The sequence below is a fragment of the Ochotona princeps genome, chromosome 2, assembly GCF_030435755.1.
Source record: "Ochotona princeps isolate mOchPri1 chromosome 2, mOchPri1.hap1, whole genome shotgun sequence".
Lineage (NCBI taxonomy): Eukaryota > Metazoa > Chordata > Mammalia > Lagomorpha > Ochotonidae > Ochotona > Ochotona princeps.
Genome location: NC_080833.1, coordinates 34,577,733 through 34,592,596, shown reverse-complemented (window position 1 = coordinate 34,592,596; position 14,864 = coordinate 34,577,733). Strand labels below are relative to the sequence as shown.

The 14,864-nt window shown below is 45.9% G+C and overlaps 1 protein-coding gene across 6 annotated transcripts in view; it reads left to right on the top strand.

The window, feature by feature from the left end:
• The window catches only part of ERI3 (ERI1 exoribonuclease family member 3), a 143,646-nt gene that overhangs the window by 13,824 nt on the left and 114,958 nt on the right, over positions 1 to 14,864 (top strand). For 4 of the 6 annotated variants that reach the window (XM_036494663.2, XM_012930867.2, XM_004598920.4 and 1 more), the window contains exon 3: positions 3,297 to 3,574. The exons of 1 other annotated variant lie outside the window; for it this stretch is intronic. In XM_036494663.2, the coding sequence (XP_036350556.1) occupies positions 3,320 to 3,574 (255 nt within the window). In that variant the 5' untranslated portion in view covers positions 3,297 to 3,319. The remainder of the gene's footprint in view (positions 1 to 3,296; positions 3,575 to 14,864) is intronic. One more of the 6 variants, XM_036494661.2, reaches the window with a different exon arrangement.

The window sequence follows — 14,864 nt, the reverse complement described above, 5'->3', positions numbered from 1 at the left end:
CCCTTGTATATTTTATACTCAACATTTACATCTAGATTTATGTGTCTATCCCATGTCAGAAACCCACAGCATGGGGGTTCAGGCAAGGGTAGGTGGGCATAGCCTGATGGGATAGCAGTAGTGATAATGCTGAGTTAGTGTTTATTGAGCCTTTAGATATTAGACACTAATCTCAGTGTTTTAAATGCATTGTCCCATTTCATTCTCACTTAAGGAGTAGTTACTATTATCATTATTGTAAAAGTGGGGAACAGCAGAGCTTGCTCAAGGTGCTGTGGTTAATTAAGTGGCAAAGCCAGAATTCAAACCTGGAAGCCTTCCTTAATGATGACACTTAAATTGTCAGTAGTTTTGTCAAAGTCTTAGTGACGATACAGAATGTGTATAATTGGGGCCAGCACGGTAGCCTAGTGGCTAAAGTCCTTGCCTTGAAAACACTGGGATATCCCATATTGGTGCCGGTTCTAATCCTGGCAGCCCCACTTCCCATCCAGCTCCCTGCTTGTGGCCTGGGAAAGCAGTCAAGGATGGCCCAAGACTTTGGGACCCTGCACCCATGTGGGAGACCTGGAGGAAGTTCCTGGCTTCAGATCGGCAGAGCATTGGCCATTGCAGTCACTTGGGGAGAGAATCATTGGATGGAAGATCTTCCTCTCTGTCTCTCGTCCTCTCCGTATATCTGAGTTTGTGATAAAAATAAAATAAATCTTAAAGAAAATGTGTATACTCTATACACATTTGGGAAAGTTGAGACTTTGAAAAGTCCAAATGATACCCTTCTATGGAGGAGTGGGGGAACAATCTGTGGTCATCTGGGGGAGTGAACCAGTTGATGGAAGATCTCTGTCTCTCCTCTCTTTACCTGTGCTTTTCCAATAAAAAGAGAATAAATCTTAAAAGTAAAAGAATGATCTGAGCAGACGGATGTCTCCTATCTTAGCAGGCCTTCAGGCAGGAGTGCTTGATATAGTCATCTGGGATTCTGGCCTTCAAAGGGATATTGGTCCTACTTTCCGAAGAAGTCACATAGTCAGCTCAAGCCTGCCTTTGTCTACCTAGCCTGAGGAATATTGGCTACATTTTTAAAGCAGTAATTGTTATGGGGTGTGAGCGAGATCACACCAGACATGTCTAAGGTTTATTAAGGAGTCTTTATTAACCAAGCTTGGTGATAATAGAGCATTCTAGAAATAGCATATCATAAGTCCATATGGCAATGCAACCAATCATAATCCAACCAAACATAACCTCAAGAGGAACAAATGGCCATTACCCTTAACTCCATCCGTTAAGCTGAAGACCTATGTCCCAGCTTCCCCAACAATATAAGTTATCTTAAAAGACATGCAATGAATAACCTGGGCACACTTGCAAAGCTGCAGACATTCACCTTTCCCTGGCTTCTCTGCCCACATTCCATCACTGCTAGGCCTCACCTCTCCTGGAATTCCTGACAGCACACAAACCAGAAATAACATTGCTATATCCATTGTCCCATCTAAGCAGTACACAGGAACCATGCTCAGGGGATTACCTGTCCTTGGTTGGCCAAGAGTCAAGGTGCCAGAGCAATGGAAGCACCTGACCAGAAAGAGAGTGAGCCCCTGCTTCAGGGGCCTTTTAAAGGGGATTGTGAAGGGAGTGGTTACACAACAATGCAGTACTGTCCCCTATCAGGTGATAGGTGAGTCACAGGTGGGCAGGAATGAATGCTTAAGTGGTGTGGGGGTGGGGGTGGAGTTGCTGAGGATGGAATTAGCATTCCATTGCTGTTAGGACCCACCTTCAGGACAGAGGGTAGGGGACACAGCCATATTCCATTTGCCCACTCTTAATGGGTGCTGGCTATCACTGGGTGAACCCCATAACATGCTGAGAACAATTGCCCAGCTTGTGCATGAGGAGCCTAACACACCGTCTCGCCTTAGCTACAATGGATCCCCATGAACTCTCCCTAGAAGGCTTGAGGACATTAACACATAGCCTAGACTGCCGACAAATACATGCAGCTCATCTTGTGACTTGGGAGAGAGCTGGCAAGAGAAGTGACACTGGGTGTCCTCTGATGCATGCAGGTGATGATGGGCTCCTTCCTTTGAGGCTGTTTTAGACTGTACCAGGTGCTCTCCCCTCTGCTCTGGGTGGGAGCAGCCAGGTGTCGGCTGGCAGCCTTTCGGAGGCAAGCCCTGGCTCTGTTGGAATGAGGCTTCTGATACTAGAGACTATGGCTGTTCTCTGTTGAGCAGTGAGATTTCTTGTTTGAGGATTAAAGTTGTGGGAAATTTGAATATTGAGTATAAAAGGGAGAAAGACACAAAGTCCCTGCTTTGTTCTTTTTTCCCTCCTCCTATTTAGGGAGTTTGAATTATTTGTGAGTAAAACTTGGGCTTTGATTTTTATATTTAGTGAGCCCTCTGAGGAGCAGACATTCCGCAAACTTAAAGGGAAAACTTAAAGGAAAAGTAATTTAATTTTTTTTTTTTTTTGCACATGTTCACTCAGAAAACTTTACTAGACTTTAGTAATGCTCCCATTACTGCCACATCTGGGTTTTCTCTTTTTCGTTCCCTATTTAAAAAGTCCTGCCGTCAGTCAAGGCCTCCATAAGAAAGGGAGTCTGAAGCAGCAAACAGCAAGGCCTAAGGCTGTGGCCAGCTGTGCTCACCAGGCTTTGCTCAGTCCCCCGGGTGCCACTTACTAGTGTGGGGGTTGGGAAGTCACCAAAATACCCTGAGCTAATTCCCCTGTGACTGGAATTGCTTTCCCATTGGGAGAAGGGAGGAGGGAATGCTGAGATGCAGGGGTGCGGGCAGGGAAGCCAGGGACAAGTGGCTAATAATGGAGCTGAGGCAAGAACCTTGGGCGTTTTCCACTGCTTGTCTGAGTCTACTTAGCGCCCAGGACTGCTTGTGCAAATGGGTCACCTCTTGTTGTTTAGGAGCCCTTAGCTTAACTGTTAAGTGTTGCCACCTGACAAGGGGCCATGGACTTTCTTGCTTTCCTTTCCTTTGAACTTCAGAGTTCCATTTACAGCTGAAGGCCAGTGTTGCGTGGTGTTTGGAGAATGATCTGGGAGACTCAGAGCTGTAATAATGCTGCAGGTGCTGGTATGAGGGTCTTGAACTCCGTAACAGAGACTGTGATTTAGAACATGGGAGAGGCTCATGTTGCGTGGATGTTCCTGAAGACTGATTCGAACAGTGCCACAGTGGGTACAGTGGGAGGGGGAGTAATCCAGGCTCTCTGTTTTTTGTTTTTGTTTTTTTTTTTTTTTCCCTTAACTTTCCTCCCCTAAGTTTTAGATGCTTCTGGATGTTCAATGCTAGCACCTTTGCAGACTGGAGCAGCTCGATTTTCTTCGTATTTGCTTTCAAGAGCAAGGAAGGTGCTGGGCTCCCACTTATTTTCTCCCTGTGGTGTTCCGGAGTTCTGCTCCATATCCACCAGGAAGCTGGCGGCCCACGGCTTTGGCGCATCCATGGCAGCAATGGTGTCGTTCCCTCCCCAGAGGTATCACTACTTTTTAGTGCTGGATTTTGAGGCCACGTGCGACAAGCCACAGATTCATCCTCAGGTAACTGATGCATCGTTGCTTCAGAAAAGGTGGGGAGGGCAAGGAGGGAGGGAGGATAGTCTTGCTTCCTGGGCCCATGAAGAGCCTTCTCGTAGCATCCTGGCTTGTTGTGACTCCCCTGGAGTCTCTGCCTCCAAAGCAGGACCTGCTTCAGGCATGCTAGGATGACGTGGACCCGGGAAGTCTCCAGGGAGGGCTGAGCACATTGTTTCTCTCCACTCTGATGTTGGGGAATGGAAATATTTCTTTGTCTTCCATCCTTTCATCTTTCCCCTCCCTCCTGCTACTGCTTTGCATTCTTTTAAGGAGTAGTATGGTAGCCAACCTCCAAGATGACCCCCATTGATCCTCACCAGTATTTGCACCTCTGACAGTGAGTCAGTATACACAGAAATCCATCATGGAAGGGAAGCGTGTGGCTAAGTTACAAAGACCATTGGAGTCTGCCTTGGTAGACCTGAAGAAAGGCACATGTGCATAGGAATAGAGGCCCTTTGCCAAAAGCTGATACCCATGTGCCAGTCACATGAAAGAGCTATCTTGGAATTGAATCTAGCAGCCCCAGTCAAGCCATCAGATGACTGCAGTCCCCCATTGCATCTGACTTGAGCTCAGGAGAGACCCTGGGCCAGACGGGTAGTTACACCCCCCCTAAATTCCCAAATCATGGGAACTGTGAGAGAGAAAACAAGTGGTTACAGCTGTTTTGGGATGATTTGTTATGTAGCATTACATAACTTAAACAAGTATGTTGTTGGCCTCTTGAAAAGTTCTTTGCCTAGTCACCAAATGTACTCAAAGTCCTTTTACCATGTAAATTAATGCTACTGGGAAGCATGCGTTTGCAATGGGGTGTGTGTGTGTGTGTGGCGGGGGAGGGCACCTGTGCTATGATCTGAAGTGCTTGGTGTTTGCTTTAAGGAGATAATTGTGTGACTGATGTGTCAGTTATTATGATATGGGGTCCTTGGCTTTGTCTAGCTCTAGGATTATAGTTCCCCCCTGCAGGGTTACTTCATTGAGCTGCATAGCCTTGTTGGCTTTGGGAACAGCTTTCAGTGGTAAGCAAGGAGGGAAAGAAAGGACTTCAACTAGTGTCCTTGGGAGATCAGAAGAAATGAAGTCCATTCCAAGAAAACCAGGCCCATTTTTTCCAGTAAGGGCAAAGGGGTATTTAGAAAGGTAGCATATTTTACCTGCAGCTGATACCATAATCCTTTTCTTTTCTTTTTATTTGTTTTTATTGGAAAGTCAGATTTAGAGAGAGAAGGAAAGACAGAAAGGAAGATCTTTTGTCGGCTGATTCACTCCCCAAGTGACTGCAACGACCAGGACTGAGCTGATCAAAAGCCAGGAGTCAGGAGCTTCTTTTGGGTCTTCCACACGGGTGCAGGGTCCCAAGGCTTTGAGTTGTCCTTGACTGCTTTCCCAGGGCACAAGCAGGGAGCTGGATGGAAATGGAGCTGCTGAGACACAAACTGGTGCCCATATGGGATCCTGGCATGTGCAAGGCAAGGCCTTTAGCCACTAGGCTAGCATGCCGGGCCCTATTTTTAATTTTTTTTTTTAAACTCTTCTCTGTTAGAAGAGCTATATGCCTCTAGATCATTGGAATCAGGCTTTCTGAAGCCTTGAAAGACAATGCAGGCTCTAGAGAAGGAGACAGCCTAAAAGAAGAAACTTTAAGTGGAAGGGAATACTGCTTGTGAGCTACCTAAACCATTCTTTTTATTTTTTTTAAAGATTGATCTGTTTTGCTTAAAAATCACGATTACAGAGAGAGAGAGAGAGAAAGAAAGCAAGAGGGAGGGAGAGAAAAAGGGAGAAGCAGAGAGAGTAAGATAGATAGAGACATCGTCCATCCAGCCTCTGATTCATTCCCTAAATGACCACTATGGCCATTGTTGGGCTGGTCCAAAGCTGGGAGCCAGGAGCTTCTTTCAGGTCTACCATCTGGATGTAGGGTCTCAGGGCCTTGCCTTCTCTGCTACTTTCCCAGGCTGTTAGCAGGGAGCTGGATCAGAAGTGGAGCAGCTTGGACACAAACTGGTGCTCGTATGGGATGCCAGCTCCCATACAATTAACCTTGCTATGCTATTGCAGTAGCTTCAGCCCAAACCATTCTTAATGTTCTCTGCTTTTTGCTCTGGTATGTGCTGTAGGGTTGTCTCTGCTTTCTCCAACTTTTAGTTTTTCTGGCATGGTGGGTGTTGAGAATTTGGGCTATGTGGGTTTTTCTAGGTTGGAAATCAGGGATCCATATGCTAATGTGCTATATTAATTCCCTTATGAATGAAAATTTCTGTCACTGAGGTAGCCCTAATGGGGCATGAAACTAAAATCCTAAACATCTCTTGCATATGATCCATCCCTTTCTGTCACTTGGTACTTGCTTACGTGTATGTGTGTTTCATACCTTTGCAAGTAGGTTGTAAGGATACATAATTATACAGCTTTGGTGTCTTGTCCTGCAGAGGATATTGTCAATGTTCCTGAAGGTGAAACTGACTCCTGTCTCAATTTAATGTGCTGTTGTTACTTTTTCTTTCAAGGACATTGTTCTTTTTATTTTTGTTTTGTCTATCTGTCCATCCATCTGTCTGCCAACCGCAGTGCTGAAGACATAAAGCAGAATAGACTTAAAACGCTTGTATTACTGGCTTTCTTTCCAGACTCAGGCACCTAGGCCTTCTAGGCCCAGGCCAAGGTAGGGCATCATGTAGTACACCAGGATCTGGGCCTGATTAAAGATTGTCTCTGGAATCAATGAACCCCGATGATGTGATTCCAAGGGCACTTAAGGAATTGGCTGCCCTGGTTCATTATTAGCAACGCATTAGCTGTTGCTTTAGAGAGCTCAGGAAGAAGCATTGCTGTCTTGCTTATCTGTAAAAGGGGGATACGAATGATCTTGGAAATTATAGACCTGTTAGTTTACTGCGATTCCAGAGAAGATACTTGACCTGATCGTCAGATAATCAATCAGCAAACAGCTAGAAGCGCGTGGGGTACTGAGTAATAATGTACATGGGTGTGTGAAGACGAGCAAATCCTGTCAGATCAATCTAACTTCCTGCTGTGACATAGTGATAGATTTGAGTGGATCAAGGGCAAGTGATAAATGTAATACATCTTGACTTCATTAAGCCTCCGCAGTGCTGTGAACAACAGGTGAGGAGCGGAGTTTGGGGCCAGACAGCTATGTTGGGCTACCACTGGATCACTGTAGGAAAGGGCTGGGCAGCTTGAGACTTTTTTAGCGGCAACTTTAAATCTCCGTCTCTCTCTTTTTTTAACCTGGTCTTCTTTCACGTTTCCAGATAGTGGGAGGCTGACAGGATTCAGAGAAAGCTTAGAAGGTGGGTTGGAGAAGTTGTCAGTTCCAGGTAGGACAGCATCCTTTCTGTGAGGTCATTTTGGGTCAGATTTGCAGCAGAGCCTCTATGCTGGTGAGAGCTGGCCAACAAAGGGAGTGGAGAAAGTGGAAAAGCTAGGGAGGAGAGGAACAAAATCATTAGAGGCACAGGCATAGGCTTAGTAATAAAGGAAAGAAATTGAATATAGTTTTAGTGATTGATTTCTTGTCCAGGCTAAATAAATTCATCATGTGGTGAGTAGTTCCAATGAGTATGAGAACTTGATTTTTACTTTAGTAAAGACAAACAGAGATGAATTTAAATGGAGTCCGGAAAGGCTGAGATTTAGGATGAGAATGAGAGTAAAAGGACTAGAATATGATGCCTAAGTTACAACTCTCTCAGATTGACTTGATGGGTGACAGATTTTTTTTTTTTACATTTTTTTCTTTTGAAAAGCAGAGCAATGGCTAGAGACAAAAATATCTTCCATCTGCTGATTTACTTCCCAAATGCTATAACAGCCTGGACTGGTCCAGGCCAAAGCCAGGAATCTGGAACTCCACTCACTGGGTTGCAGTGGCCCAAGTCCTAGGCCATCTTCTGCTGCTTTGCTGGGCACATTGGTAGGGAGCTGGATAGCAAACAGAGCAGCAAGGACTTGCACAGGTGCATTGATATTGCAGGCCGCGGTCGCTGCACCAGAATCTCACTCCCCAAAGAGATTCTTTATGGGCAAGATCTGCATCAAGAGAACCATCCCAGCATCACTCCTGAGCAGCTCCCAGGTCTTTCACTCCAAGACTCCTGCACAGTACACTTTTGGTTCTTAGAGTATGCCTTTCCCTCAGGCGTGTGGGAAGCAGAAACGAGTTTTGGACCAGGTTTCATTTGGAGGTTTGACATGGACTACATTTCTTTAATCTGTCCCTGGTTTGTTTGTTTTCTTTCTTTCTTTCTTTCTTTCTCTCTCTCTCTCTCTCTGTCTCTTTCTCTTTCTTTCTTTCTTTCTTTCTTTCTTTCTTTCTTTCTTCCTTCCTTCCTTCCTTCCTTCCTTCCTTCCTTCCTTCCTTCCTTCCTTCCTTTCTTTCTTTCTTTCTTTCTTTCTTTCTTTCTTTCTTTCTTTCTTTCTTTTTTTAATTTCATTTCATTTTATGACACAGTTTCATAGGCTCTGGGATTCCCCCCAACCCCTCCCCATGCCTTCCCCCCATGGTGGATTCCTCCACATTGTTGCTGTAGTACAGTTCAAATCCAGTCATGATTCCTTCATTGCAAGCATGTACCAAGCATAGAGTCCAGCATCTTATTGTCCAGCTCAATTCAGCAGTTTCTTGGGGAGACCATCTCTGGTCTGAAAGCACAACACAATATCAGCAACAATTTGCAACACTATGGAGTTAATTGACATGGTATTGAGTGACCAATATGTTAGAAAATGCAAGTTCTTAACAACATCCTGTGACTACTTCGTTGACATTTCAATTTTAGTTTATACACAACTGGCTGCTATAGACCTTAAAATGGCTATAGGGTACTATTCAGCTGTCTTGTGTCTATTTTCATTTTTATATTTAACAGTTTATAGTATTGAAGAATGATTTTTACTGAACTTGGCGAATTTTAGGATGGTTCAAACTGGCTTATAACTCTAACAAGGCATATATCAACAGTTGAGGCGCAGAACAGTTTTAGGAGGGGTGTGCAGAGAAATCTTCAATACCCCAGTGAGGAGTAACTAATCTTTGTGTCCTACCTAGTAAGGTATATGTGAATCCAAGCTGACGTTTCCTGTCTAGTTCTAAGCTTTCCTTGTTGGTCTCTGTCTATCTAATCTAATTTTTTTTCGGTTGGGGGGGGGCTCTAGAGCGACCCTGATGGGCATTGCAAGAGAGGGTGGGGATCCAAAGTTGGAACTAAGTAAGGACCAGAGAAAGCTCCCCTCCCAAATCCCGAAGGGAGTATACTGTTATTCTGTTTCTGCGGACCGCTCAGGGCTCCCAGCTATCGTTCCGATGACATTAGATCCTGTGAGGAAGGATCTGGGCATCTTCCATCCCATGTGGGAGATCCAAAAGGGAATGGATGACCTCAGAGTTCTTGACCTACAAGGGCAGTCCAATTCCCCGTGGTCTCCTTGGCAGTTGGGATATAGCCCTTGGTGCCTGTACTGATAGTCCTTGGTAAGGATCCATGTCCCTGGTTTTCAAAAGTTCCCAAGTCAGCTTATTGAGGCTGTTCTAAAGGAATGCCATCCTGAAGAACTAACAGGTGTAAACTCCATTGTACTTGGTTAGCAGTGTTGGTTATAAGCGTTGTAAAACATCTGGCATTTTCCATTTGTCATCATTTTTGCTATTTAATTTTGTACTTTGTGCAGCTAGGTGAAACTAGAGTGGTTGCTTTGCCAGTAATAGGGTTCCATGTTCTGGTTTTACAGTCATTTTATTTTACATGTTTTGATTTAGATTAACATAATAGGTATTGATTGGATTATGAGACTTTTTTATTTGAAAAGATTTTTTTCACTTAAATGTTAATTAGATTATTTAAAATGCTTTAGAGGGCCTCAGTTGCAGGAATGAGGTCCCTTTCTTGTTTTAGGAATTGTTTCCTGATACACACGTTGATTTTTGTCTGGTTTAGGAGGTTCTTGGCTCCTTTTGTTTCACATTGCTCGTTTGGGAGTGGATGTGTGTGGAGTGACTGGTTGTGACCCTGAGGCCCCGGGAGCAGTCTGAAAGCTTTGGTGGGATCTTTAATTGCGCATCTTTAACCTTGGGGCAAGTTTTCCCACCACCTTAGTGTTCAGAAGAGACCAAAGCAACTGTAAGTGAGGCAAATGACGTAAAGGCCACAGCATGTGGGTGGGAGGAGGTAACCTTGCTGTCTGGGTGTGAGGAAGGCAGGGGCCAGGCCACCTCTCCCCCTGCGGGAAGCTGCCAGCCTGGCTGCTGCTTGCCCTCCCTCCCCAAGTTCCCTCTGGCCTTCTCTCAGGCTCCAGATAGTCCTTGTGCTTTGTGGCAACCCTGGTTACTGCTTCCCTTCTCATCTGTATTCAAGGGCCTGGAACTTTGGAGAGAAATGACCTTTGGGGTTGAGGTTTTCTAGTGTTTGGTCTTTGTCCACAGGGGCTTTTTTTCCCTCCTCTTTTTCTTTTTACAGAAACCTTAGAGAGACTCCTTCTGCATTTTGAGTTAAAACTATGAGTAAAAGGGTTTCTCTTTTAGGACATCACCCAGATGCTGGATAATTTTTGGCAGGTAGGGTTTGGGGATGTTTGATAGTGAGACAGGAGAAGCGATGATACGAAAGAGAAGCATTTGAAAAATTTTCATGTGATTGAGAGTTGGCATATTGTTAGTCTTCTGGGTGAGAAATATTTTGGAAAACTTTACAGGAAATTGGTTTAAAATCCCTACAAACCAAACTATATTGATTTTCTTCCTTCTTGGTCAGGGCTGAAGGGCAGGGACACACCCCTCACTCTGTTGCTTTTTGCTCCATGTTTGCTCCATGTTTGGCTGCTGTGGTCTCCCACGTGGACAAAGTGGCAGTTCCTTCCCCTGCCTTAGAGTGTCCTGGTTGCGGCTTCCCCCGTGGGAGGGGTCTGGGGGAAAGCACTGTGGTCGGATTGCGGCCCCTCTGCCTCTGGCTGTCGTCAGCCTGTGCTTTTTTTTTTCTATGCAAACAGGGGAAGACACTGATGCTATACTTTTAAACTGGGAAATGAAATGCAAAACCGACGTTAATGTAACATTATGGTTGAGATTAAATGCACCAAAATCAGGAAATTCAAAGTTATGCTTCCCACAGCAACTATAACTCAGCCTCATCTGGCGTGTGTAGTATTTTGTGTTAGTGTGGATGGTGTTATATGTTAAGACATTAAAGTTAACACCATAAGCAGAGCACAAAATGCTTGAGGGGGCTGAGTTATGACGACTCTGTGAGCTGTAAGTGTTCTTGCACAGGCTCCCGACTCCTGGAATAATTTTTCCCTTGCCTATCAGACCAATTATTGCCTTCCTCTTTAGTTATATCTCTGCTGTAACGTATCTGTTTTTCCAGGGTCACTATAAATGCATTCCTTCATTGGTGGCCACTGATAGTGGTGAGAATGGAGTGGCCTGCTAGGCCCTTTTGTCTTTTTTTTTTTTGTCCAGGCCTCCATAAATGTGGTGTTTGCCCCTCCTCCTCCTAAGCTGTCCTCCTCCCCAGGCTGCTGTTTCCTGGTGGTCCCTCATCAGGCCAGGCCCACCCCCCCCCCGACAAGCTTGCTATGGCTTGTCTCAGGCCTTCCCTGCATGAGAACAAGTATCTGCTGTGTCCAGCTCTTGGAGGTGTTGTAACTTCGCATGGAAGCTGAAGAGCCCTTCTTTATTTGGAGCAGACATAGCAATGTGGAAGCAAAATATACATCTCAGGCAATGGATGCGTGACGTTTGATGGTAGTGCCTTGTGTGTTTGGCACTGCAGAGCGTGATCAAAGTGGGTTTATTTGCTCTATTCAGTTTGCTCTTCTCCCTTCCCAGGGTTTGTACCTTTGAGCTGCCATGATGTGTAGTTAGGCTATGGAGTTGTGGGGTTGGGGCCAGGAACTTTCCTTGGGGAACAGGGTCACTGGTAATGAAATCACGTAATTTAGTGCAAATCTGGCCACACCTCCCTAGCCTTTTATTGTCCCAGTGACCTCCTCTGGGCTGAGACAGCTGCTGGAATGCAGATTCTGTTGTGCACTGGGCTGTGTGGTGATGGGGAAGAGTTCTGCATACCAGAACCATTGATAGATAACCTCAGGGACTATAAAGTAACAGTGACACTTAACAGTCTTTGGCAATTTTTGTCGGACAAGACAAAACCAACTAATTCAGGAAAGGAATGTGGAAGGTCTCATCATGTGCACCTAAGTGGTAGAGACATGGCCTCTTTAGCTCAATTTCTGTTTAAGAAATTGGCTCTTTTAATGGGAAAAACAATTGATGGCAGGGTACAAGCATTCTTGCATCTTGGCTACTTTGTATTTCTACTCCTTTGCATCATTGCTTTTTTAAATTATTTTTTGATACAATTTAGTTGGCGCTGGACTCTCCCTCCCCCTCTCCCAAGTTCCTTGCCTTCTCAAGCTCATTGAGTCTTCACTTGAGGGTCAGGGCTAGCTGCTAGGGTCAGGGCTAGCTGCAAGAGGGAAGAAGACGTGCATGAAATGGTTCCTGCCCTCAAGGCGCTCACAGTTGAGGAGGGTAGACATACACCTGTGACCATGGAGAAGCAGAATGATGACTGCCTCCCATTAGGGGAATGGTGGGCCCTGCTCACAGTGTGGGAATGGGAGGCAAATGTTTCCTGTTAATAAGCAATTTAAAACACCTGGGAAGGCCAACCCACTTTGAGACCTCTCAGAACCATTACAGGAGGAATACAAGAGGGGCTCATAGAATACACCTGGGTGAGTTGGCCTACGGAGGGGAAAATCTGATTCTGATTGCAGGCTTGTTTGTGGGAGTGTTGAACATGAGGGAGAGGGAGAAGGATAAATACTGGCAAATACTTCACGGCTGTTGGTAGGATCTTTTGTGGCTAGTTATATGTTGTTTCATTCAAACTAGGTGGGCTGACTGGGATGTAAATGTGAGGATATGGAGGCTAGAAGGGCCTTGAGAGAATTCATACCAATAAAGTGCAAACACAAAAGGGTAAAGGTCAGAGTGGAAATTTGTGAGTTAGGCTATGGACCGTTGATGGGCAGGCTAATCTATCTCAGCAGACCCTGAAGGTGGCTGTTGGGACTGCCAGCTCTTCAGGGAGAGGCAGAAGCTGGCAGACATCAGCACCTGTCTGCCCGCACGCTTCTGGGTGTTGGGATTTGGATGTGTTAGAACCACCTTTCAGTATACCAGAAAGGTTTAGACTCTGCAAACAGAGAAACCTCTGGTTGACCAACACTGAGTGAAATGTGGAAGGATTCACAATGAGGCAGAAGGCCCTGGTGACAAGAGAAAATTGAGTGGAGGGTAACCCTGAGCAGCAGCAGCAGGTGCACAGCCGCAGAAAGGAGGCAGAAAGTCTGGTGGGGGTCAGGTGAGAACTGTAGAGGAGTGGATAGGGTAAGTGCACAGGCTCCCTTTTTCCCTGCCCCCACTCTGCCTTGCTTTTCCTCCCCCCTCTCTTGATTGCATTCCTTTTGTAGACTGATCCTGGATGTGTGACATGAGGAAACTGCTATCAGGGAGCTCTTCATCTCTGTGTCTTGTTGGGGAGAAAGATCCTGCATCATTTTGATTAAGATGCCATTGGGATGATTATTTTTTATCCTCTTATCGTGGGTGTTCACAATACTTAAGAAGCCCCCACAGCTTTACATTTATGTGATGAATTTTGAGCTCTGGGTATGAAAATGGAGCTGTAGCCTAAGTGCCTGAGGCCAGAGTGGTTCCATATGCCCTCCGTAGCCCATGCCCAGGTTGGCAGTCTGCAGCAGAAGAGTGAGCAGGCTAGGATGGGCAGAGAGGGATTTGCCCCTAGGATATCCAAAGCCCTGGTATGTGGGGAGTGGGGTGCTGAAGCCACTCAGGGATTGAGAGGGGCCATCGCAAGATGGCGACTGGCCCAGGGCCAGGAGACGGAGTCGGTCTCGCCAGCAGGTACACAGGAAGTCACAGGGATAGGCTAATGCCCTCACTGCGATTATTGGCCTGTCACGTAGTGCCAAGTGGACCCACGGGGAGAAGTGATTGGTGGAGAACGATATAAAAGTAGCCGGTAAAAGCTAGGTGGGGATGACAGACAGACAGACGGATGGACAGGGGACGGACAGACAACAGATGGATGGACGACGGACAGAGAAAGATGGGATGAGGGAGAAGGAGGACGGGCGGGAAGAAGGGTGGCAGAGAAGAGGGATACAGACAGAAGCAGTAAAAGCAGTACGGAGAGATGGGGACAAGAACGGAGAAATGCAGCAGAAAGTCGGAAAGAAATATGGGAAGAAGGGTGGTGGAGAGAGGGCTGGAGAAGCGGCAGAGGAAAGCTTAGACCAGTGGGGACAGGAGCAGCGGAGAGAAGGATTTAAATGCAGCCACTTTTGGCAGTGAGGGGTCCGGTTGCGGTTCCGGCTTTTCCCAGACCCTCAAGAGTGTGCCTCGTCTTTCTAGTGTCGCTGCTGGGCGGCGACACTGGTAGGTGCTGGGAGAATCAGAAAGGAGAAGCCTTTCTGGGAAATTTTTGTTGTGGAGTAGAGGTACCTTGCAATGAGCTGCTGTTCAGATCCTAGTTCCTGTGTTTGGTTGGCCATGGGGAGATCTTGAAGGTCCGTGGGCAGCACAACAGGCCTATAGCATAAATGGCCCTGTTTCTGTTGGTGTCCAGCCCTGGGGAGGTTTCTGCCAAGATCTGAGCTGAGGGCTGAATGAGGGCGTTTGTAGAAGCCTATGTTGCAATCTTAAAGGAATGGGAAGAACCCACTCTGCAGCTGAAGTCAAGTTTGTGAGCCAGAGACGGAAGTTTGAAAGTATTGTGGCGTGAAAGAGAAGAAATGGAAATAGATAATAATGGCAGAATTTATAGAAGTGGAGAGGAAGATTTCTAAGGGGTTAAAAATGAGTCTAGAGAAACTGATTAAGATGCATCTCATCTCTAATTGCTAGCTGGTGGTGGGATGGGATGCTTGTGACAGTGGGCTGGAAAGACATGAGCAATGGCCGTTGTTTGTTCTGGGAAACAGATTTGAGATTGTATTCTTATGTAGCCCCTAACTCTGGACAATGGGAGTCAGTGTGCTAAGAGATTTGGTGAAGACTCTCTAGTTGTTGTAAGTGGGGTGGTTTGAGTTGACGCTCTGTGCCATGAACTGTATGCATGAGCTCCTCTGTGGTAATGTAGATAATTACTCTCTAGACTGTGTGGTGCTCTGTTTGGCCGTTGGCCTAGGGAAG